Genomic DNA, 24,453 nt, shown 5'->3' with positions numbered 1-24,453 from the left:
CCCAAGCTGCAGAGCTGGAACGCGTTGGAGAACCTGGGCGATGATATGGTGGAGGTCCCAAGGATCAGGTGCGGAATGCAGGGGCTGAATTTCAGGCATTTGGGAATTTCGTTAAGAACAAGGGGCTGATGGGAAACAAAAGGTGTAGCCAGTACAAGAAAACTTTGGCTACTAGAGCTCAGTGTTGAGAAGCTATTCAGCACTTCCTAGTAAATAGGAATTCGCCTTGGACAAGAAAGCAGGGGTCACAGGGAGGTGTTATCTGCCTTTCAGAGGACCAGACTAGGGGATCTGACTTTCTCACGTCTCCTTGATGATGGAAGCATTTTTTAATAGCAAAGAAAGCTATTCACTTCACAATTACAAAATAAGAAAAGAAAATGCGAATAGCTTGGGAGATGTTTATTGTGAATGCTTTCAAGTCAAATGATGGTATCCGGTCTTCTCCTACTGTGATAAATAGAGATGGTTAGAAAATTGGAAGGCCGTGCACCTCTGGAAGAAAACTGGGTATGGTGATTGCTATGGAAGAGGGTAATGAAAAGGGAACTTGAATCAGTGAAGATAAACTCTCGTTTACGATGAGTTCCTTTATTCTTAGGCTGTTCATAAGGGTGTTTTGTGACCTATCTATTTTAGCAGATACATACTGGTGGGAGCTAAAGGATTTTAGTCCAATTTGTTCTTTTTACATATGGGAGAACAGACTCTGAGATGTTTAGTGTCTTTTTTAAAAATCATCGAACATGTTAGTGGCAGAGCAAGGATTACAGTGGTGGGGTTTCCTGATACAGCTTAAGAACAGAGAGATAGGAATCAGTCTTAGCTTCACGTTAGATTTTCTCTTCCTCCCAGACAGGAGGCTCTTATCTCTGGAAGTATAAGAGCAGACACAGCTGAAGAGCAAACATAGGACTTAAGAACTGAGAGTTATGGGATACCAGAGATGATGAGATGTGCAGTCAAGGCAGGTCTGTTATGCTTATGTCAAGGCCATGTTTGGAAAGGCCTGAGGCCTGGAGGCACGGATGGGGCACGTGGATGGATGGCCCGAGGATGGTGGCTTGGCAGACTCCCCTGAATCCTCAGTGCCCCATCCCTCTCTATTAAGAGTCAGCACTTCTCCTGTGTGGGAATACACTGCAAAGGTCTCTCCCTGCAAGAGGCCAGGCAAACCCTTCAGGAGCTGTCCTTCCTCCTCTCCTGGAGCTCAGGCCATGAACTGGGATTAAATGCCAGCTTAACTCAGCTGTGAACCTGCTGGGCCTAATAAGGTAAGGAAGAGCGTGTACCCCAAGGAGTTGTAAGAATTAGTTAGCAGGTACCAGCAGGAGCCACAGTGGGAGTACCACTGAGATTGGATGTTGAGTGTGTTTGACCAAGATGGCCAGAACATAAGAATGGATAAATTCAATTTCACTGACGTGAGGGCACTTTGTCAGGACATGGGCTTAAATAAGACCTCAGGGGATGGACCACTCACTGTTAGTTGGCTCTTAGAATCCTGGAGATGGCTCATTTTAAGCAGAATGGAAATGCCTAGGTTGCCCTGGCAGATGAATGAGGAAGGAATAAAGAAGCAGATGAAGGTGGACACGTAGGAATGGAACTATGAGCCCGGAAGACCCACTATCCGCCAAGGCCATCAGGAAGGTACTGGGGACCGACATCCCTAAGACCGTTCAGTGGTGTCTCCCACCTGCAGGTGAGAGAGGCAGTCACAGCGTTGGCTCACTCACAGTCATGAGGATGAGGGGCATCAATATAACAGAGGCCATGTGATCGCACCTAATCTCCAGGGGCCAGGGGGTTGTGATTACCAAAACAAATGGCAGATCTGGAGAGCAGCCAAGGGGGCTGGACTCTCAGGGAGCTACAGAGCTGATTAATGACATGCTGGAAGCCCTAGGGACGAGACAATCAGCAGCCAGCAATGGCGATGCTTAAGTCCACCAAGAAGGCAAGGCTGGACCATCGGGAGATGAGGATGTTTGTTCCAGTAAGTAGACGGGAATCCTCTCTCTGTTCTTGGATCTCAGTCAATTTTCAGATCTGGTACATGCTGACTGAAGAGGAGGCAGGGTCCCTAAAGAAAGCCCCCTACAGACCTTTGATAAGTACATACTGTAATGATTCTACCAGTCCTTTTCCAAAGGCTTTCCTCAGGTGACGATACTAGGCAGAGGGGAATATTCATATATTTCAAGAACTACTGGCCACAAGATCTGAGTGGATACTGCTATCTGGAGACCAAAACACCACCAAGTCCACCCAGGTAGAGTGGAAACTCACAGGATTCATAAAGTTGCCCTGCCTAAAGTTCTGTTAGCAGAGAGTCCACTGGCTTCAAAAATCCACCAAACAGCCATTTACCTGGTCCAAATGTATAATTTGTATTGACATAATTAGCATCTAGAGTAACCACACACTGGTTGCTTGGGAGGGTGAGACCACCCTGGATCACTCTGGAATGAGGGTTTGGGTCACAACACAGTAAGTCACCAAGACCTTCAGAGCTGCTGGCTGAGGGTGAGGGCAATCTAGAATGGATGGTGGAGGAGGGAGGTGATGAGAACTGCACAGGGTTCCGAGACCAACTATAGTAACGGGGCTACAGTTAATCCCACTAGCCTCCCTCTTGTAAGTTTTCTTTCAGGAAGGAGAGGCCCATGGGAACTGTGGAGGAGAAGATTCATAATCATACGTGAAAGGTAGTGTAAGCTGTGGACTGTGGACCACGGGTGGCAGCCGAGGATGTGCATAGCTCAGACACTCCCTTGAGAAAAAGTCTACTGGGATGAATGAAATAACTGCGAAGCCTTTGGGACCCACTCAAGAGTTCATGCCAAGCCACATTCTCTCCGGCTGCTCTGAGTAATTACTGAGCTTGCAGAGGTAACGGAGCCAGACCATCTTCCCGATGCAGGACTTTTCTCATGAACATTCTTTGCTCTCAGACAGCCCATTGGCCCACCTACAACTTTCTCGCTGCAAGCCTCTTTCTAGCTGATCCTCCTTCCTTTGCCATCTCCTTTCACAGGTGTCAGACCTTCCTAGTCCTTTTGCCTGTCCCTTTATCCTTTGTAGTCATTTTTGTACTTCTAATTTTGTCCTGGCATCTGCTTCTGAAGGACCTGTACTGATACACACAATCATGTCTCACATTTATTGGATGCTATTGTATTACCTATGATCGTACCTGAATTTTATTTGTGTCAATCAAGTGCTGTGCCATGGATTTTAGGATAATTGCAAAGAAGAACCAGGAATGCTGTTAGGAAAAGAAAAGACAACCAGAAATTTATCATCTTATAGCAAAATAATGATAATTCCATTCTTCACAACATGCAATTTTATAAAACGTTTATCTTAAAATGTATTCTTTGAAATTCAATGCATCAGAGCAATAGTATATTCTCCATTATGTTAGGATCATCCTTAGCAAAGTTCTAATGGTAAAAGTAAATACCAGATACTTCTGTTCCTCAGTCATCTCAAAGACTGTTTAAACTAAAACAAGATACTGGTTTGCTAGACATGGCTGAGTACACAGTAGTCTTATGAAATACTTATTCATTCATTGGGTGTTCTATCTGTTTTACTTAGTTAAACAAAACTAAGTAAAACTTTTTTATCTTAAAATATGGTATAGCAGACCCACCCCTAACATTGCCAGGGATAGAGGCAAGAGTGAACATGGAAGCCACGTGTGAAAATATCTAAAAGTTCAAAGTCACGTTAGCAGAGTCTTAAATAAAATAGGTTGGATCCTCCTATCTTGACAAATATAACTTCATGACAACTTGGAATGCTGTACCAGGACGTGGGGCTCACCCCCTCTTCTCACCTGAGGCTCTGCCCTACACTGAGGGGCCTGGGGCACGTGGGTGACTGTCCAGCCTGCAAATCCAGGTGCTGCCCACAAGCTGGTCCCTCTCTCCCACCAAACACTGCTCCCCTCCTGGGTCTTGGGTTACACTCCAGATTTTCCCTCTGAACAATGGACTTAGGAAAGAGATCTAAGCAGGCCCAGGAATAAACCTATAAACCCTTTAGGTAGGGCTCCTGGGGATTCTTAGAGGTGCTGAAGAGGCGGTAGGGGCTCCCAGGAGCATTGCTCTTGGCTATTCTCATACTTTTTCTTATGAGAAGGGGTACATTTGGAGAAGATCAAAGCATATTCAAGAGCGGAGGCCCCTCTTTCTTGGGTCTAAGGGTCTTGCTTAACCCAGATACAAAAAATATACATCACATATTGTGTACACTTACAAAGAATACACTTCCCTGAGCCTCTTCCCTTCCCAGCCTCTCCACCACATATTATAATTTTGAATTTTGTGTTCATCATTCCCTTGCTTTCCTTCATAATTTTGCTACCAATATCATACATCGAAGTGATATTCAGTTTTGCCTGCCCCTGAACTTTAAATAAACGGAATCATCCTGTATGTATTCTCTTGTGATGGCCTTTTCAATTCAACAAATGCTTGTCTGAGGTTTATTTATGTGGAGCTAGGTAGCTGGGGGTCCTCTATTGTCATTGCATCACATATATAATCCCAATTTACCTATCTGCTCTACTGTGGGTGGGCATCTGAACTATATCCAATTTTAGGCTGATACCAAGCATGCTGTTAAGAACTTTTGAGTACTGGGTTCTAACGCTGGAAGATTGACTGAGATGAGGAAGAAAGGACGTTTAAGCTCTGGCTTAAAAAGGGCGTCATTCCTTAGTAAACTTGATATTGGAAGTGAAATTCATGCTGTTGGGAATATTTAATTAACACAAGGCACCCCACCTTGTCCTAAATAATATTTTTAACCACCATGCCAAATGTTCCAACATTTGTCTCCTGATTTAACTGACACCTGTCACTCTCACTCCTCAGCACTCAGCCCCACCTCCACTATTTACCTTGAATCCACCAGGACCAATCCCATTGAGACTCTTGCCTCTGTTCACGTCTGATGACAGAAGAAGCCTCACTCCTCTCCTGCCCTCTGGTCTCCGTAGGTGCTGCGCACCCCCTGTGTATCTCACTGCTTCTCATCTCCTGAAACCCACTCACCATACCTTTGGTCTGGAACACATGGTCCATCACCAATAAAATCTCCTGAAGATGGAACTTCTCCTCCAAGCATTCCCTTTGCCTTGTCTTTTAAATGAACACTGACTCTCCCCAGAGGACCCTGCTGGAGAGGGTGTGGAGAGAAGGGAACCCTCCTACACTGTTGGTGGGACTGTAAATTGGTACAGTCACTATGGAGAACAGTATGGAGGTTCCTTAAAAAACTAAAAATAGAACTACCCTATGATCCAGCAATCCCACTCCTTGGCATATATCCGGAGAAGAACATGGTTCAAAAGGATACATGCACCCCAATGTTCATTGCAGCACTGTCTACAATAGCCAAGACATGGAAGCAACCTACATGCCCATTGACAGAAGAATGGATAAAGATGCGGTACATGTATACAATGGGATATTACGCAGCCATTAAAAAGAATGAAATAATGCCATTTGCAGCAACATGGACGCTAGGCAGGCAGCTTTCTTCAGCAGCCCCGTCTCCACTCTCACCCCACTACAGTCCATTCTCTACGCAGCCATCAGAGCGATCCTTTTGAACCAAGATCAGCTCAAGTTACTCCTCCACTCAAAGTCCTCTGACGGCTCCCAGTTTCTCTCTGGGTGGAAGCCAAAACCCTTGCAATGGCCCACAGGCCTTACATTACCTGCCAAACCTCCCGCTGCCTCTCTGACTTCAACTTGCCTCCGCTTTTCTTTGCTCACGTGGCTTCAGCCACATTGGCCTCCCTGCCATCTTTCAGGCGTATCCACTAGGTGTGCTGCTGCCTTACAACGTTATACAGGTCTTCCCCTCTACCTTTTTTTTGAAATATAGCTGACTTACAATATTATATTAGTTTCAGGTGCACAACATAATGACGCAATATTTTTATAGATTGTACTCCATATAAGGTTATTATAAAAATATTGGCGCTATACCCTGCGCTCTACATTACATCCTTGTAACTTATTTTACACCTAACAGTTTGTACCTGTTAATCCCCTTCACTTATTTGTTCCCTCCCCCCACTCCTCTCTCATCTCAGAACCACTAGTTCGTTCTCTGTATCAGTGAGTCTGTTTCTGTTTTGTTATATTCACTTGTTTGTTTTACTTTTTAGATTCCACATATAAGTGAATGAAATTTTGCTATTTGTGACATCATGGATGAACTCGGAGGGTATTATGCTTAGTGAAATAAGTCAGACAAAGATAAATATGGTATGTTTTCCCCTCTACCTTTAATGTTCTACCCTAAACATCTCCAGCTCCCTCACTTTCTTCACATTTTTAGCTGAGGTATTACCTTCTCCATGAGCTCTACCTTGACCATTCTATTTAAAACTGCAAACCTCACCCTGCATACTCAGGACTCCGCATTCCATTTACCTGCTCGACATTTTCTTTTCCTATGCTACTTCTCACCTCCAAACGTACAATTTAATTAACTTTGCTATCATGTGTGTCATTTATCGTTTTTATCCCGCAGTAGGATGTAAGCTTCCCAAGGGCAGAGATCTTTATTCTAGTCTCTAAATGCACGCCAAATGCCTAGGATGGTGAGGGTGGCGCTTGTCACGAGGAAGGCACTTGGAACATACTTGTTGGATAAACTGAATGAATATACTCATACGGCTAATTTAAATTTAAACAAACCAACCGCTTGGCCTAGGATAATGTGATTTTAGTCAACCCCTGTTGACGCTTATTGATCCGGCCTTCAGCCTCCCCTTCTAGCTACTTACTAATCAATCGTCTATCTGTCAAGTCATGAGAGATAATTAATTTAGCAGGGGACTAAATTCACAAGTCTGTAAGTTACACCTTTACCAGCTTCTCACCATCTCTTCTTCTATTACTACAAATGCATGTGTTTCAACTTTTGGGGGTCAAAGAGTGGCTGTTTCTCTGCCTCTTCTCTGCTGTCAGTATATTCATTACTACATCATTAATCCTTTTGTTGGTAGTTTTCCTCTTCCTGTGCCTGAAAACCCAATAAACTTTATTTGGGGTACACTTAGCGTTTCTGAATGTTTTCGGTCATTCTTAATAGTCATTCGTTCTGCCTTTAGGCCAAAGGACTTAACTTGAGTCCATTCTACTTGTTAAAATGATCTGTTCTCTTGACACGGATCTCTTTTTCTTAACAGGTTCATATGTTACCGTTTCAACATGAAGCTTATACCAGAAACTATTAGAGAAACGATCTATAAAAATCAATGAATCCTATCACCTTCAGGGTTGAGTGTAAGCCATCCCAATGAAAGGACCGTCTTTAAATTCTTTACCTTCAGGACACGCTTGACTGTTGTGGAGTCATTTGATTGCAAAAGACCAGTCACATTTTTAACCAGTTCCTCATGTATAGTTCTCTCCTTGCACGCCGTGGTCTTGAACACAAACTGAAGAAAATCCAAAAAGTGAAAAAAGTTAAATACTTAAAAACAAAGCATCAAAAATTACGTTCCAAGAATGACTCATGTCTCAAACTTATCTGCTCATGCCAGATTTTGTCATGAAATAAATGAAGGCCCAATGAGAAGTGTAATACACACCTGCTCCTATTGAGGGCTTTGCACAGGTAGAGCCTTGCTCACCTAAGTTCTCCTTGAAACGCTCTTTGTCGAAATCACAAAGAAGATCAGAGAGCAATTTAGAGGGTTCAAGGAAACATGGAGAGCTTTGACCCACCTACTTAGGATACATTTCCCCTTCTCCTTCCTTCCACTGGCAACAGGTGGGTGGCATGGTAGCATTTCTTCATCCTGAAAGGGTAGAGCACCCACTCAAATAGCCAAGTGGGGAAGCAGGCGCCTTCCAGAGGCCAGTAGGTGAGCTGCCCACAAGCCCAGGGTCCACTACCATCTCATGCTGAGACGTGGCAACCAACAGGTTCCTAATAATTGGCCATCAGTAAGATAACTAATGCTTCTCGCTTTCTTTTCTTAAAAGATTGGTGCTGGCATTCACCACTGAGTGTATGTCATGGTTTAGTTTTCCATATTTCTTCATATATTTTAAGTATCAATTCATGCATGTATATTTAAAATACAAAATGCTTATTACTGAATTATAATATTTTACTTATGAGTTGGGTTTGCCTCAAGGAAGGTCATTTCTTCATAATATTCAAAATTTGGACTTCACTACAGTCAAGGATGAATGCAGGCAAGAAACAAAGCAGAGGCACTTTGCATTTGGGTCTGTAATTATTTCTTTGAACTTCACAGGCCATTGATATCTAAATCATTCTGATGGGGCCTAACTTCTCCACGCTCATCCCAAAGGAGAAAAACGAGGCTAAGAAATGCATGAAACTAGCTAACATCAAGAGTAGTATGATTTTCCCCCTCATGGATTATGACTCATATGAGGGTAATGTCATCATCTGTCTAATCCCATGTGCAGTAATTAAGCCCCAAGGGCATTTTGACTAGCTCTGAAATTTTAAAAATTTTGGCTAGACCATATCAGTCCTACGAATTGCTGTAAACCATTTAATTAGATTGACCTTAGGTATACATTTTTGAAAAAGACATGGTGTATGTGTGCATTTTGGATATCGTAGATGGAGTGAGTTAGCAGCATTTAGCACCACTGAACTTGAAATGGTGTTTAGATTACTTCTGAATAGGTTTGAATTATATCAGCTATCCCATCCTTCAAGGACATCAAAGCACATATTGGTACCAGTTTTCATTATACTCTTAGGTGTGGGGCTTAATGTATACGCTAAAAAATAATTTTTTCCACCACGGGTAAAAAAAGTCATACTCCTTGGTCAAGGTCAGGCTGTCAGCCATGTACTGCAGCAAGAGACAAATCACAGAATCATAGACCTAGATGTTCATGTGGTCTCCCCCATCTCACTTCACAGAGGAGAAAAGTGAGGCTCAGAGAGGCTGATTGCTCCGTTAGCTATTTAACCTTAACTAGAATGTAGTTTTCCATTTGCTACTTTAATGCTCTTTCCAGACTAAAATTCCAGTTGGTTATACTTATTAGGCTGTATTTGTTTTAGATATATGAAATTATGTTATAAAATATCTTTAGGAATTTTTATCAGCTTGAAATTCCACATAGGTGTATTTCCAGATTTGAACCACTTCAAAGCAAACTAAATACACAGCTTCTTACATTACAAAATCAAAAGGTCTCATCAGGCTATTTCAAACATCCTGCTTAAAAATAAAGACCTTTCCAGGGTGCATTTCCAGGACAATGCTCCAGGAGCATGACAGATAACATCTGAGAGCTGATGTAAGGCTCTCCCCAGGAACTAGCCTCGGCTGTCACAAAAATAACTGCAACATCAGTGGGTTCTCAATGCAATTTTCAGTGATTCCATTGGAACAAGGTAAATAATATGTGTGTTGAAAAGGAGATGACTTTGTGTAATAAGGATTGGGGAATTTTTTTTCTTAGCCCCTTTGGCAATTGAAATGGAAAACTGGGTTAAGTGTCGAGAGAATGAAAATTCTATAGATGATTTCTGTTGAACAGTAAAGTCTTCAATACCTTATAAAAGTAAGCTATGACTCTGTCTTAGAGAGCAAACTAAAAAGGCATTTGTAGGTGGAACTGGCCTTCTGCAGTTGAATTGTAGATCTTATTGGGTAAAATTATACCATAGGGAAATTATTGTGAAGAAGCTCTTTTTGGCGTATGGGCTATTTTAAGGAATGGCACACACTCATACTTAGATATTTGGGAAGACATCTAACATTTCTGACAGGTAGAAAACATGTAAATATAAAACTGTAATGAGAAAAATTCCTCACTGATGGTATCTCAGAAGGGTTCACTCCAGAGTAAAATTTCTAGTTACTTCCTTTTACAGGAGCATTTCTGTCAAAGAAGACGCCAAATTCTTCTCTAGTCACCTTTCTAGACACCTAAAATATATGGATAAATGTCTATCTATATATTAATGGAATATATCTTTTAATAAAAAGGTCTCTGTCTCTTAAAGATACAATCTGTGCATAAATATTGAAATTTAGGTCCTCTATGCATCATAAAGGAATATAAGGTACTTTCATTTATCTCTGGGTGGATATTTTCTCTTCACTCAAGAAGATGACTTTTAGGTTGGAACTATAATGTACAAACATCATCACAAGTTCACTGGCATTAAGTCACAGGCCAACTGAAAATGAGAATATAAACATATCCGAGTGAACATCTGACGAAGGCCACTGAAGGATGCAGTGCACACTGATGGGATGGGCTAGTGGTTCATGCCAGAGGATAAAGGACTTAACATACCAGAAGCAGGTACAAATATACAGTAACTGGGAAAATGAAATAATGCCTGAGAAAACAATAAAAAGAGCTAAGAAAACATTACAGAAGAAACAGAGCACATTCAACAAACCAACAGGAAACATCTTCCTTAAATTTATAGAGGAATTTCATTTATTTGTAATGTTGACTTCAAAGGACAATACTTTAGTTTTCTCCTCTCTTTCTTTGCTCTCTCTCCCCATATATATATTCATTTGCACATGTACACATTATTTATACATTTATACATTGAAACAATACATTGAGCCTATCAATGCAAAAAGAAGGAATTCTAAGTAGCTAAGGGGAATGTCTGCTACGACTGTGGTAGGCACCGTTCTAGCTAAAGGGGGAAACTTCCCACTTGTTGCAGACAGGAAGTGAGAAAAGCCACACAGCACAAGGGGATATGACCAATGCCCAGGTGGCAATTTTGTACCTTAATATAGGACTGGACGCAGTGGTCCAGCTGCTCCTCATGGCACTTGGTCACGATGTCAGTCAGAACCCTGGAAAAGCAATGCTGTTGAGTGGATTTTCTGGAGAAGGCAGGAAAATACCACTTGGTTTGTCACTGGAGTGCTTGGTAAACTGGGTGCTTAATCGTTGTTGAATGAATGAACGAACCAATTTCAGACTCTCCCCGCCCCCCTTATCCCCCAATACTGGGTGTTTAACATCTACAATACCTGTTAGCCATTTCCAACCATGAAATCTCTAAACACTACGATATAAGTAATGTATTATGGCTGTAATACCATACTGGAGACATTTTTGCCCAAGTTGTATGTGCTATTATGGTCTATGTGTTTGCTGACATTGTCTTCTTGGAAAAGGGATCATTTTTAGTACCTTATTAAAACGTCTTTAACCTCCAACTATCATGTTCCACTTTAAAAAGGCTAGTCTTCCAACCTAGAGGTGTTATATACATGCTTTTGGAAAAACTAATTAGTTTAAGATGCAGGTTTTTGGGTTTTCCCTCTTAGCTGGGTTAGGGTTTCCAGTAGCACTTGTGGTATGGGTTGATTTCTTCACATTAATACTTCCAGTTACTCCACGGCTGTAGGGCTTAGGAACAGCCCAGAATTTCAACAGATCTATCTGCTGAAATACTTAGGAGTTTTGCCAACACAGATGCATATACTCATGTTGAAAAAGGCATAACTTGAAGGCACAGTTGGGGCCTTCTAATCTGGCTCCAGAACTGCCTGGTTGTAGAACTGTTAGAGATACTTTAATTTTCTAGAGCTTCAGAGCTTTACTTTAAAAAATGACGCTAAAGGGGACTTCCCTGGTGGCTCAGTGGTTAAGAATCTGCCTGCCAGTGCAGGGGACACGGGTTTGAGCCCTGGTCCGGGAAGATCCTGCATGCCATTGAGCAGCTAAGCCTGTGCAGTACGACTACTGAGCCTGCATTCTAGAGCCCGCGCGCCACAACTACTGAGCCCATGTGCCACAACTACTGAAGCCGGTGCGCCTAGAGCCCATGCTCCGCAAAAAGAGAAGCCACCGCAATGAGAAGCCTGTGCACTGCCACGAAGAGTACACCCCACTCGCTGCAACTAGAGAAAGTCTGCGTGCAGCAATGAAGACCCAACGCAGCCAAACAAACAAACAAACAAACAAAAAACTGACGCTAAAGACTCTCATCCTGAAAGAGGCTAATAATATGCCTGTGAGTTATGAAGGTACTGGAAACATTTCAATGTGAAGAGTAGTTTTTTTCCAGAATGCTGTAACTAATATTTTTAAAAAAGTGAACTTTAGAAATATTTGATTCAATAATTAATCAAGAATTCTATCTCTAGAAAGAGGAAATTGTAACTGCCAAAGTCACAAGATGGATTAGTAATGTTGAAAGAATATAGTACAGGCAAATTTAAAGTGAGAACAGTTGAAGAAAAATTGAGCATAAAAAAATAAGATCTAGTGGGAGAGAAATGGTACAGCTATTCTGGAAAGCAATTCAGCATGTTATTTTTAATTAAAATTAAAAAAAAATTTAACATCTTTATTGGAGTATAATTGCTTTACAATGGTGTGTTAGTTTCTGCTTTATAACAAAGTGAATCAGCTATACATATACATATATCCCCGTACCTCCTCCCTCTTGCATCTCCCTCCCACCCTCCCTATCCCACCCTTCCAGGTGGTCACAAAGCACTGAGCTGATCTCCCTCTGCTATGCAGCTGATTCCCACTAGCTACCTATTTTACATTTGGTAGTGTATATATGTCCATGCCACTCTCTCACTTCATCCTAGCTTACCCTTCCCCGCCCCGTGTCCTCAAGTCCATTCTCTACATCTGCATCATTATTCCTGTCCTGCCCTTAGGTTCTTCATAACCATTTTTCTTTTTTTAGATTCCATATATATGTGTTAGCATACGGTATTTGTTTTTCTCTTTCTGACTTACTTCACTCTGTATGACAGACTCTAGGTCCACCCACCTCACTACAAATAAATCAATTTCGTTTCTTTTAATGGCTGAGTAATATTCCATTGTATATATGTGCCACATCTTCTTTATCCATTCATCTGTCGATGGACACTTAGGTTGCTTCCATGTCCTGGCTATTGTAAATAGAGCTGCAATGAACATTGTGGTACATGACTCTTTTTGAATTATGGTTTTCTCAGGGTATATGCCCAGTAGTGGGATTGCTGGATCATATGGTAGTTCTATTTTTAGTTTTTTAAGGAACCTCCATACTGTTCTCCATAGTGGCTGTATCAATTTACATTCCCACCAACAGTGCAAGAGGGTTCCCTTTTCTCCACACCCTCTCCAGCATTTATTGTTTGTAGATTTTTTGATGATGGCCATTGTGACTGGTGTGAGGTAATACCTCATTGTAGTTTTGACTTGCATTTCTCTAATGATTAGTGATGTTGAGCATTCTTTCATGTGTTTGTTGGCAATCTATTTAGGTCTTCTGCTCATTTTTGGATTGGTTTGTTTGTTTTTTTGATACTGAGTTGCATGAGCTGTTTATAAATTTTGGAGGTTAATCCTTTGTCAGTTGCTTCATTTGCAAATATTTTCTCTCATTCTGAGGGTTGTCTTCTCGTCTTGTTTATGGTTTCCTTTGCTGTGCAAAAGCTTTGAAGTTTCATTAGGTCTCATTTCTTTATTTTTTTTTTTATTTCCATTTCTCTAAGAGGTGGGTCAAAAAGGATCTTGCTGTGATTTATGTCATAGAGTGTTTTGCCTGTTTTCCTCTGAGAGTTTGATAGTGTCTGGCCTTACATTTAGGTCTTTAATCCATTTTGAGTTTATTTTTGTGTGTGCTGTTAGGGAGTGTTCTAATTTCATTCATTTACATGTAGCTGTCCAGTTTTCCCAGCACCACTTATTGAAGAGGCTGTCTTTTCTCCAGTGTATATTCTTGCCTCCTTTATCAAAGATAAGGTGACCTTATGTGCATGGGTTTATCTCTGGGCTTTCTATCCTGTTCCATTCATCTATATTTCTGTTTTTGTGCCAGTACTGTACTGTCTTGATTACTGTAGCTTTGTAGTATAGTCTGAAGTCCAGGAGCCTGATTCCTCCAGCTCCGTTTTTCTTTCTCAAGATTGCTTTGGCTATTCGGGATCTTTTGTGTTTCCATACAAATTGTGAAATGTTTTGTTCTAGTTCTATGAAAAATTCCAGTGGTAGTTTGATAGGGATTGCACTGAGTCTGTAGATTGCTTTGGGTAATATAGTCATTTTCACAATGTTGATTCTTCCGATCCAAGAACATGGTATATCTCTCCATCTGTTTGTATCCTCTTTAATTTCTTTCATCGGTGTCTTATAGTTTTCTGGATACAGGTCTTTTGTCTTCTTAGGTAGGTTTATTCCTAGGTATTTTATTCTTTTTGTTGCAACGGTAAATGGGAGTGTTTCCTTCATTTCTCTTTCAGATTTTTCATCATCAGTGTATAGGAATGCAAGAGATTCGGCATGTTCTTAAAACCAACACACACAATGACCATATGACCCAACAATCGCTCATTTCAAAGAAATGAAAACATGTTCACCCCAAATGTACCCAAAACTGGAAACAACCCAGCTAGCCTTCAACAGGTGAATTTTTAAACATTTTTTGATGTGGAATACTAGTCAGAAATAAAAGGGAGAGAACTATTGATTGATTGATACAACAACCTGGATGAATCTCCAAGAATTATGCTGAGTGAAAAAAGCCAATTCCCAAAGGTTATATACCGTGATACTATATAATTCCATATCCATATATATATATATAATATATAATTTATATAGGAATTGAAAATAGAATATATAATAAACTCATCAATTTATTATATGAATATGTGGAGCATAGAGTATATTTTAACATACTATAAAATTTTATATATTCCTATTATATATAAAATTTCAATATAATATATATAAAATTCTTAAAGTAACAAAATTTTAGAGATGGAGAACAGATTAGTAGTTGCCCAGGGCAAGGAGTGGGGTTTGAGATGACAAAGAAGTAAGTGTGTCAATAAAAGGGCAACATGAGGGATCCTTGTGGGGATGGGAATATTCTGTCTCCTGATTCTATCAATGTTAATATTCTTGGAGTGATATTGTCCTATAGTTTTGCACAATGACACCATTGGGAACATCTAAAGAGAACATGGACTCTCTCTGCATTATTTCTTACAACTGCATGTGCCTCTATCTCAAAATAAAAAGTTTAATTAAAAACACTAAGTTAAAAAAGAGGTCTAAAACTTTACTTGAATGATAGTAATAGATGATTAGAAGGTAAGAACTCAAGAGTGAGACATACTTAACTTTGAGATACGTATTCGAACGAAATGCAAGCATACACAATCAGGTGGCCATTCGGTTATAATCAAAGTTGTGTGTAACCACAGCTTATAAAATCTCTTCCCCTAAGGCTGTGCTATGGATACCTGGTCACAGTTGTGCTTATTTCATCTTCTTCATTCTGCACCAGAACCCTGAAGAGCTGATTCAAGATTACCGGCAGAAAACTCATGATTGCATGAATCTTTTCCACATTCAGTAAGTTCTGTTAAATTGGCAGGACAAAAAAAAAAAAAGGCCATTGATTAAATTTAAAGCACATTCTTTTACTGACGTTCTTCACAACTTGAATATGACTACTGTAGCTCACTTTTGTTTGACTTTATTTTTCATGGCATTTAGCATGACATAAAGGCATGGGGGTAATGTTACAAGGACTCTACATCTAATTAACTAATTTAGAGTCAATTGATTCTGATTTTCAATCATTTTTATTTTGGAGAAACTGATCTTTGCTTATTTTTTAATGAACACACAGACACCTTTTAGGAATTGTGAAATAAAATCATTTAGTCTCTGAATTGATAAGGTGTTTAAAAATCTTCGATAATAATTACCCCTTAGTTTGCTGCTCAATGCAAAATGTAAAGGTCTGTTTTGCCCATTTCTACCCTGGAGACCATTGCAGCTATTTGCATGTCATGTTACCTTACAAGAACGGACGAAACTCGAGGTAGGTGACTGAGACATATCTTTCTCCCTTTTTTGGCACTGTCGGAAAAATGCGTTCACATGTGGATCCTGAAACAGCAAAAGAAAGTCTTGATTTTTGATGACATGTAAGCTGTGGAACAATCATGGTGATGGGAGGTGAGCCCTTCTGTAGGACAAGATGCCTTGATGTGAGGTGCTTTGTCCAGGAGGCATAGTGACAGACCTCTCATTTTCACAGACATTCCAGCACACAGAGGGCTTGACCTGAACTACAAAGTCCCCTCTCTCTCCTATTTCACTCTCAGAGATTTGTTTTCTTTCCGGGCCACATGATAATGGCTAGAGAATTACTTCCCTTGTCTCTGTTCTTTCCTTTCTTTCTTTTTAAGTTGTCTTCTGTCATCTTCCTTCCACAGACTTCTACCAATTTTTCTTACCTATTCTTTAAAACACACGAGAATAGGTACAGTTTAAAATGCATACGGATATTTTTGGACTTAAAATGTCAGAGTTAATAAAAAAATTATGAAGTCCATCTGACATCATGAGATAAAACTTGACTCCCCAGACCCATATGTTGAAGTCCTAATTCCCAGTACCTCCAGATGTAATGATATTTGAAGATAAGGTCTTTAAAGAGGTAATTAGTTAGGGTGGCCCTAGTCCAATATGACTGATGTCCTCATGGAAGAGTAAACTTGGATGTGCACACACAGAGGAAAGCCAAGGAGAGAGGCCTTGGAAGAAGCCAACTCTGCTGACACCTTGATCTCAGACTTCCAGCCTCTAGACCTGTGAGAAAATACATTTCTGTTGTTTAAGCCACCCAGTCTGGTATTTTGTTATGGCAGCCTAAGCAAACTAATCAGCCCTTTAATGCTCTTTCCTGAAAAGGGTGTCACCTTGGAAATGCCTAAGTTCTGTGTTGAGGGTCAAAGTTATGAAGTCAGGAAGTGGAATACAGACTTTTAGTGTAGGTGCACTCTCTGGGGGTTTCTCTGGCCTTTGTCAGTTCTAGAGGGCATCTGTGGTTGGGGTTCCCCTCAAGTCGGGGTATTTGTGTGGGTGTGCGTGCGTGTGTGTATATTTTCAGTTTCACTTCATTTATTCGACAGTTATTTATTGAAAGCTGTCTATGTGCCAGGTTCTTGTCAGGCACGGAGGACAGAGTCAGGAGCAAGGAAAAGTCACTCTGTGGTCCTTCCATTATGCCCGGGAAATCAGGTACCATGCCATGATTTTCACACATACCTATTTGCTCATAATTAGACAAGTGCTTCAAAGGAAAGCAGGGTGCTGTATGGGTGTATGACAAGATGACACGGCATATCTGAGGGGTTAGGGGACAGGGAAGGCTTCTTTGAGGACGCGACATTAGAGCCAAGCTCTGAAGGTTGGGTAGGAGCTGCCCAGACCAATCAGGGGAGGGTAGGCAGAGAGGGAGAGATCGCCCTCCTGGCTGACGAAAGGCTGAATGTCACAAAATCCCTGGATCTTGGAGGTATGAAGCAGGCAGAGGGCACAGTGCAGGATAGGGCCTGGCGTGTTTGAAAATTGAGGTAAATACCACTATGGAGGAAGGAAGAAGGTGTCCCCCAGGGTGACGAGTGCGTGGGCGGTGGAAGCTGATGTGCAGAAAGGAGAGTAGTGGTGAGTCACAGAGAGACCTGGGTAGTTTGGAGAAAAGCAGCTGGAGGTGTGGGAAGGAGAAACTCGGGGCATTCTGAGAGCTATAAAAGCAGGATTTGGTGGAGAACGACCATTTTGTGGGACTTGACCGGGGCTGATGGCGTCAGAGGAAAGATGGGTTTGAGGAGTCATGGGCATAGGACTTGGGAAGAGGACCAAATTTGGCTTGAGGCACCAGTGGTTACGGAAAGACCTTTTGATCCAATATATGGTGGTCCCCGGATTATTTCATTTTTCTTAGTAAGCAAGTATGTGCTAGGGTTAAAGCAGCATGAAGCAAAAAAACAAACAAAAAACCACACACACAAAAACCCAGGTACACATTAAATTTAAGAAAGAAGCAATACATAGTCTATGTACTTGCAATAGTTTGTTTATAATTAGTACCACAAAAGTCCTCACAGTGTGGTAAAGTAAGCTGCCTTGCAATGGAAGGGGTGAGTTTGTGGTAATTTGACAGTGATAATAACTACATTTGTACAGCGTTTTGCAGTTCATGAGATAGTTTCACGTGCAGTTTCTCATTTTGAGCCTCACAACCACCTTAGGTTGAGATTTTCTATTGTTATCATTTTCCTGCTGAGGACACAGGACTGCAGGGGTGAGGTGACTTGTCCAGGGTCACTGGGCCAGAAATTGGCCGAGGTGACTCTCAAATACAGTTCTGCCAACCTCGTGGCCTTTCCATGAGAGTAGCCTTGGATAGGGATTGGGAATTAGACCGAGTTTTAAGGTAAAGGTCCAAAGCCTTTATTTTAAACGTTTCATATTTTTAACACTTGGGGGTTGTCATGGGAAGCAAACCATCTTCCAAGGAAAGTGCCCTTTTGATAAATACGCTACTGGAATTTTGGTTTGCAGTTTGGTAGTGCCTGAGCTTTTATGGGTTAGGGCGTTCGATCTCTTCTGGAAGAGGGATACAGTTTTGCCACAAACATTCTTCCTTTTTGATCACCTGCTCTCTGACACCTTGTGGAATGGTGAGTCTCCTCCTGTAAATCTAGGAGACACTTTACGATTTTATGTGTTAGAGAAGAGTTTGATATTTCAGGACAACACGCTCACCTGAGTATTCACTGTTGATACAACAAATGTCGATACTTTGAAAAGTGGTTTGCCACCATCGACCCATTTAATGTCACTCCCACCATGCTGCAAAAAAGAGTTTGTTACTGTCACTGTGGCAATTTGAGAGAGAGGAAATAAACAGGTTATTTAGTTTACGTTAATTTGTCATCCTGACCCATTAACCTCGCGGTCCTATAGAGATGGAAAATAAGAGATGCAAAAACATTTGGTAATATTGGTCAATGAAACCAATGTGATACTAGGGGATCATTTTGAACAGATCATTTCTACTGGCCACAAACTAAACAAGATATTTGACATATCATAGGTACACCTGATTCCTTATTACAATGGATTTATACACCAAGGTTGGGTTAATTCAAACAGCAGAAAGAAGATAACCTCATGCCATTTAGCCCATGTATTTTTTCTCTTAAGTTATACATCATTCAATACCTTTCCACTTGCAGAATCTTGAAAGCTTAAATAATTCGGAGGCAGGCTTGTTGCTACTGGGATATTGTACTCTTGAGAGGCTATCTGATCATCTCTCATGAGAGGAAGCCACGCATATCCAACTGTGCAAAGGAACAACAAAGGGAAAACTTTTCAGTACAAATCTTCATGGCAAGGAGTAAAAATAAAGCTATTTATCATTTATGAATATAAAACGTCACTTTAAAAAACTCAATAAATCAGAGCTTTTCAAATACTCTCCAATTTAGGTTCCAGAGATAACATGCACAGCTATCTCAGATTGCTTTCTGTCAGTACCTGGTGTTTCCAGAGCCTCCTTCTTTTTGGTGTTAGCTTTTGCATTTATGTCACAAGTGACATGATAAAAAGAAAAAAAAATATGGTGCTTCTCATGAAGTTGTGTTGGTAGCTCAATTTTCACCTGCAATGAAAGAGATAACAGCTGGGCGAAGATTGAAATCATTTTCCCAGTGTCAGGACAAGACAAAGCATAGGCATGTTAGGCTTTTTTAAAGTCTTTCACTGAAATCTAGGTCCACAATTTAATAGTCAGCACTAGAAGTACGATTTACCTCTCAATAAATATCCATCCCGCTAGCAGTAATGTGTTAAGATGTTATTTTTACTTCTTTATTGTGGTGATAACTTAGAATACCTAGTGTTTCTCATTAGATAATTTATACCACCATGAATTACACACACACAGACATGACAGTAGCATGTAAATAAGGCACAGATTAAGGACCTATCATCAAGGGACATGAGTTGAGTGAAGAGTAGGTCCTTGGCTCCCAGAGTGTGTGCATGGACCAGTTGCATAAGCATCACTTGGGAGCTGATTAGAGATGCAGACTCTCAGACACTACCCCAGACATACAGAATCAGAATCTGCATTTAGCAAGAACCCCAGATGATCCACAGTCACATTGTTGAGGAACATGGTAGCTGCAAATGATGTAACTGGAGCACGGAATCTATCTGTTATAAAAACCACAAAAAGATATGTGGTATGTATTGTGTAAAAAATTACACTGTGGTAACTAAGTAATGAGCCATTTTGGAAAGAGGTCACGTTCTCCTCTGTAAATGACACTTGTGAAAAAAAACATAAAACATAAAATTGATATAGGTGAAGAATATACTTAATGAGGAGCGTCCTCCATGTTCCTGGAAAGAAAGGTTTTGGAACCTTCTACATGTGATAGTGCTTTGCAGTTTCCAAACCTCTGTCACATAGGTTGTCATTTAATTCCCTCCACGGCCTTGCAAAGTAGGATGATACAGAGGTAGCAACCAAGGCGAAAGATGTTAGGGGGCTTTGAGTCACTAGGAGGATGGACTAGTCAGTAATTAATAGGATCTTCCAGGACAAGAACACATGTCACACTGGAATCCCAGGATCCCATGCACGTAAGTGACATTCAGTTCAATATTAGCAACTAGGTAATTTCTTGAACAATCAAATCAAGCAATAGGGTGATAAACAGACAAGCAAATTATCTACTAGTTTTTATTAGACTCTCTGTGCATCTATATATATAGTTACTTTATTGTCACATTGCTCAGGAGAGAATTTATTACACAGATTTTCAGTGTCATCCCTGGAACAGCAGTATCAGCATCTCTGAGAAAGTTGTTTAGAAATGCAATTTCTCAGGCCCCATCCCAGACATATGGAATCCAAAAATCTGGGGTGGGTTCCAGTCATCTGTGTTTTAACAAGCCTTCCAGGTGATTCTGTGCCTGGTAAGGTTTGAGAACTCCTGAATTAGAATGGTTTACAGCTTACATATATTCATGACATACCAGCATGCTAACCTGGTAACAAAAGCCAATATACAGTTCCAAACATACAATAACTAACAATGCGGTAGAATGAAATTTTCTTTTTTTAGTTGGAATACATGGGCCTGAAACAAGTGTTCAAGAATTCCAGTAAACTACATATTAATGCTAACACTCCTTGGTAACAAATACTGCAAATACATTATATTTTAGCAGTGCCTTAGAAGAATTTATATTCATGTTTATAATTAATGCAATCATCTTTTGCAATAAAAAAGAAGAAAATGGTTTTGAATCTGTACTGCAGAGTTCACCAGGCAGTTCATTATATACATGTTCTCTTGTGGAAAAGCTCATGGCTTTTACAAGGATTCCGGGAAGCACATGAGCGTGAGAGAGATTAAAAGCCAGACTTAACCGTAAGAACATTTTCTTTTTCTTCGTTAAATCTTATATGTTGACAGAGGATGCACCTTTCAGATGGGCTTTGTCAAGACGTCAACCAATGTAGTAAATATTCTGTAATGTAGTAACAGCCCTTTCCCTTATTTATTTTTTTTACCTCTGTCCTGAATTTATAGGGAAAAAATTTAAGAGCATTAAATGGATGTGGAGGAAGGAGATAAGGTTAGTCAGGTCTGTGGTTTCATTGGTGTTCTTTTAAGAAGTTTATAAATGGTTGACGTGTAACAAGGTGTGATAGGCAGAATAATGGCCCTCCAGGATGCCCCCCAAGTCCTAATCCTCAGAATATATGAATATGTCTCCTTACACAGTAAAAGGGACTTTGCAGCTGTGATTAAATTAAGGGTCTTGAGATGGGGAGATTAAACTGGATTAGCCCAGTGGGCCCAATGTAATTGCAAAGGTCCTTATCAGAGGAAGGCAGGAGAGTCAGGGTCGTAAGAAATGTGAGGAGAGAAACAGAGGTCAGAGTAATTGCTCATTGCTGGAAGGGGTCACAAGCCAAGGAGTAAGGGCAGTCTCCAGAAACTGGAAAAGGCAAGGTAAGGATTCATCCCAGAACCTCCAGAAGGAATGGAGGCCTGCTAACACCTGATTTCAGCCCTGTGGGACCCATTTCAGAGTTCTGACCCACCGAACCATAAGGTAATCAATGTGTGTTATTTAAGCCACGAAACTGTGATAATTTGTTAAAGTAGCAATAGGAACCTAATACAAAATATGTGATATTTTAAATCCCAGAAATCACATTGGCAGGTTGCATTAGTTCAGACCTTAGCTTCACAGTTAGAAATTAAATTTAATCACTGAAACTTGTTTGTCTAAAGCTGTTTATAATACAAGCTGGCATATGTATAGTCATTTACTACTAATCCAATATAAGTTTTTTTTTTTTTTTTTTTTTATATGGGTTATAGCAGAGCCGTGACGCTTCAGGCTCTGGAGTCACATGGGCTGGCTTAAATTTTGACTGTCACTTCATAGTTATGTGCCCTTGTCAAAGCTGCTTCTCTGATCGCCGGCTTCCTTATCCATAAATTAGGAAGGTGTGAAGGTTAACTTTATGTGTCAACTTGACTGGGCCACAGGATGCCCAGAGAGCTGGCTAAACATGATTTCTCAGTGTGTCTGTGAGGGCGTTTCTGGAAAAGACCAGCCTTTGAATTGGTGGACTGAGCAAAGCAGATGTGGGTGCACGTGTGGGTGGGCACATCTCGTCCACTGAGGTCCAGAACAGAACAAGAAGGCGGAGTAAGGTTGAATATCCTCTCTGCCTGACTGCTTGACCTGGAACGCTGACCTTCTCCAGTTCTTGGCACTATTGGTTTTCAGGCCTTCAGACCTCGACTGGACTCTACAATAGACACTCTGGTTCTCAGGTCTTTGAACTACACCCATGGCCTTCCTGGGTGCAGATGGTAGATTGTGGGACTTTTCAGCCTCCATAATGATGTGATCTGATAACATATTAAATTGTACCTATCTATCTGTCTATCTATCTATCTACCTATGTATCTCTCTACCTATCATCTTCCTATTGGCTCTGTTTCTCTGGAGAAAGCCATGTGGATCAAGTGAGATAGTGTCTATTTAGAGTATAGCGTGGTTCCTGGCACATAAGAAAAGAGTCTTGAGAGTTGGCAGGGCAGGTCTTGAGGTGAGGCAGTCCAAGCTCCTTCAAGTTCATGAGGGTTATAAGCAACAGTTGGCTCATATTCTAGCCCTTTTTGTTTTTTCCCTTAGGATATGAAATGCCGCTACTGATTGGTAAAAACTACCTAACACGATGTTTGTTACCCTAACCAATGAAAAAGAAAAGAAAAAAATTAGTCTCATTTGAAAGAAATGATATAATAAAAACATCACATTTTTAAAATCTTGTGCTGAAATACATGAGTTTGCAGCATAGTCCTGGAGCAACTGTCAATTAACGTGGTTTTTAAAACTGGGTTATGTAAACACCTGCTAAGGTATGTCCTTAGTCTGAGGACTAGTCTAGAGAGAGTGTTTGTCATCATGTATTATCTTACCCACTCACCCATCTTTTAAGGAGCTGCTGGGGGCAGTGGAGGCTTGGCTTACCTCGTCTGAGAAATCTGGGTTCTGGGAATGGTGCAGAACTGCAGTGTAGGCGGCTGAGGTGAAGAGGGGCCCTCCAGGTTTTCCGTAAATACACTGTTTAAAAAGTTATGAGTTGAATAATTATGAGTGTCTGAAATTAACCCTGAGCACAAAAAGGCCACAACTCTTCAGTTACCCATTCTGGGACAAAGGTGCATTTTGTGGTAACTTGCCAGGCTGAGCTGACATCTAATTAACCTTGAACTTCTTTGATCTGCTGTCCTGTATTTATTACACAACAGGGCACTGTTGAAGAAAATATGAAGGCTTTAATTCACTATGTAGATATTATATCAATACTGAATACCTGAATCAATTAACTACTACCTAACTTTTGATTACCAGAAGATAAGAGATGCTTTGTTCAATTCTGATTCTCGCGGCCCACGGTACCCAGCTCTGGTCTAGAGTCTAAGGCGATCAGTCCTTAGTGATACAAGGCTTGGTTTGACCCCAGCTCCTGACATGCCAGTCCCCAACCAAGAATGAGAGCTGGAAGGGTAGGGCTGGTCCCAGGCTCCACTGTATTGTGTTATTCTTCTGTCCCAGCCCCTAATCAGGCCAGGGGATGGGATATGGACCTTCCTTGTCATAAAAGCCCCTTTAGCCCACGGCTCAGAGTCCCTTTACTGAAGTCAGCTGTATCTCTTGAGTAATGCTTTAGAATGCAATGAAACAGAGGTCACATGTACCTGCGAGTACTCCTCTTTTTTAGATTTTTCCCCATAAGCGATTCTCTAGCAGCCCTGGTGTGTTCGCCGTCTGGTCATTGCCTTTGTTTGCTTGACAATTCCATTTCATTTTATTTTTTCTCTCCTGCTGCTAATGCTATTGTGGACCTTGGAACCTGGGGATGCTGAGAGTGCCTCGGGACAATTTTAAAGAACTCTTTCTCTCTATTGTGCATGATTCATTCACTCAAGTTGATTACTGTTCTTCTGAATAATGCTACAACCCTTCTGAGCACAGAGAACACAATTGGTACCTGACAGAGTGCTTT

General features: G+C 40.8%; 1 protein-coding gene across 4 annotated transcripts in view; it reads right to left on the bottom strand.

Moving 5' to 3' along the window:
* The window catches only part of DOCK10 (dedicator of cytokinesis 10), a gene marked incomplete at its 5' end in the record, with an annotated part of 280,108 nt that overhangs the window by 53,925 nt on the left and 201,730 nt on the right, over nt 1-24,453 (bottom strand). For all 4 annotated transcript variants that reach the window (XM_082658291.1, XM_082658290.1, XM_082658292.1 and 1 more), the window contains 9 exons: nt 3,200-3,271; nt 7,361-7,474; nt 10,798-10,867; nt 15,281-15,399; nt 15,843-15,935; nt 18,603-18,689; nt 19,062-19,183; nt 19,380-19,503; nt 23,415-23,507. In XM_082658291.1, coding sequence (XP_082514417.1) covers nt 3,200-3,271; nt 7,361-7,474; nt 10,798-10,867; nt 15,281-15,399; nt 15,843-15,935; nt 18,603-18,689; nt 19,062-19,183; nt 19,380-19,503; nt 23,415-23,507 — 894 coding nt within the window. The remainder of the gene's footprint in view (nt 1-3,199; nt 3,272-7,360; nt 7,475-10,797; nt 10,868-15,280; nt 15,400-15,842; nt 15,936-18,602; nt 18,690-19,061; nt 19,184-19,379; nt 19,504-23,414; nt 23,508-24,453) is intronic.

The sequence above is a fragment of the Grampus griseus genome (genome assembly GCF_964374135.1).
Source record: "Grampus griseus genome assembly, chromosome: 7".
Taxonomy (NCBI): domain Eukaryota; kingdom Metazoa; phylum Chordata; class Mammalia; order Artiodactyla; family Delphinidae; genus Grampus; species Grampus griseus.
The sequence above is the reverse complement of the archived record's forward strand: the minus strand, read 5'-3'. Positions and strand labels throughout refer to the sequence as shown.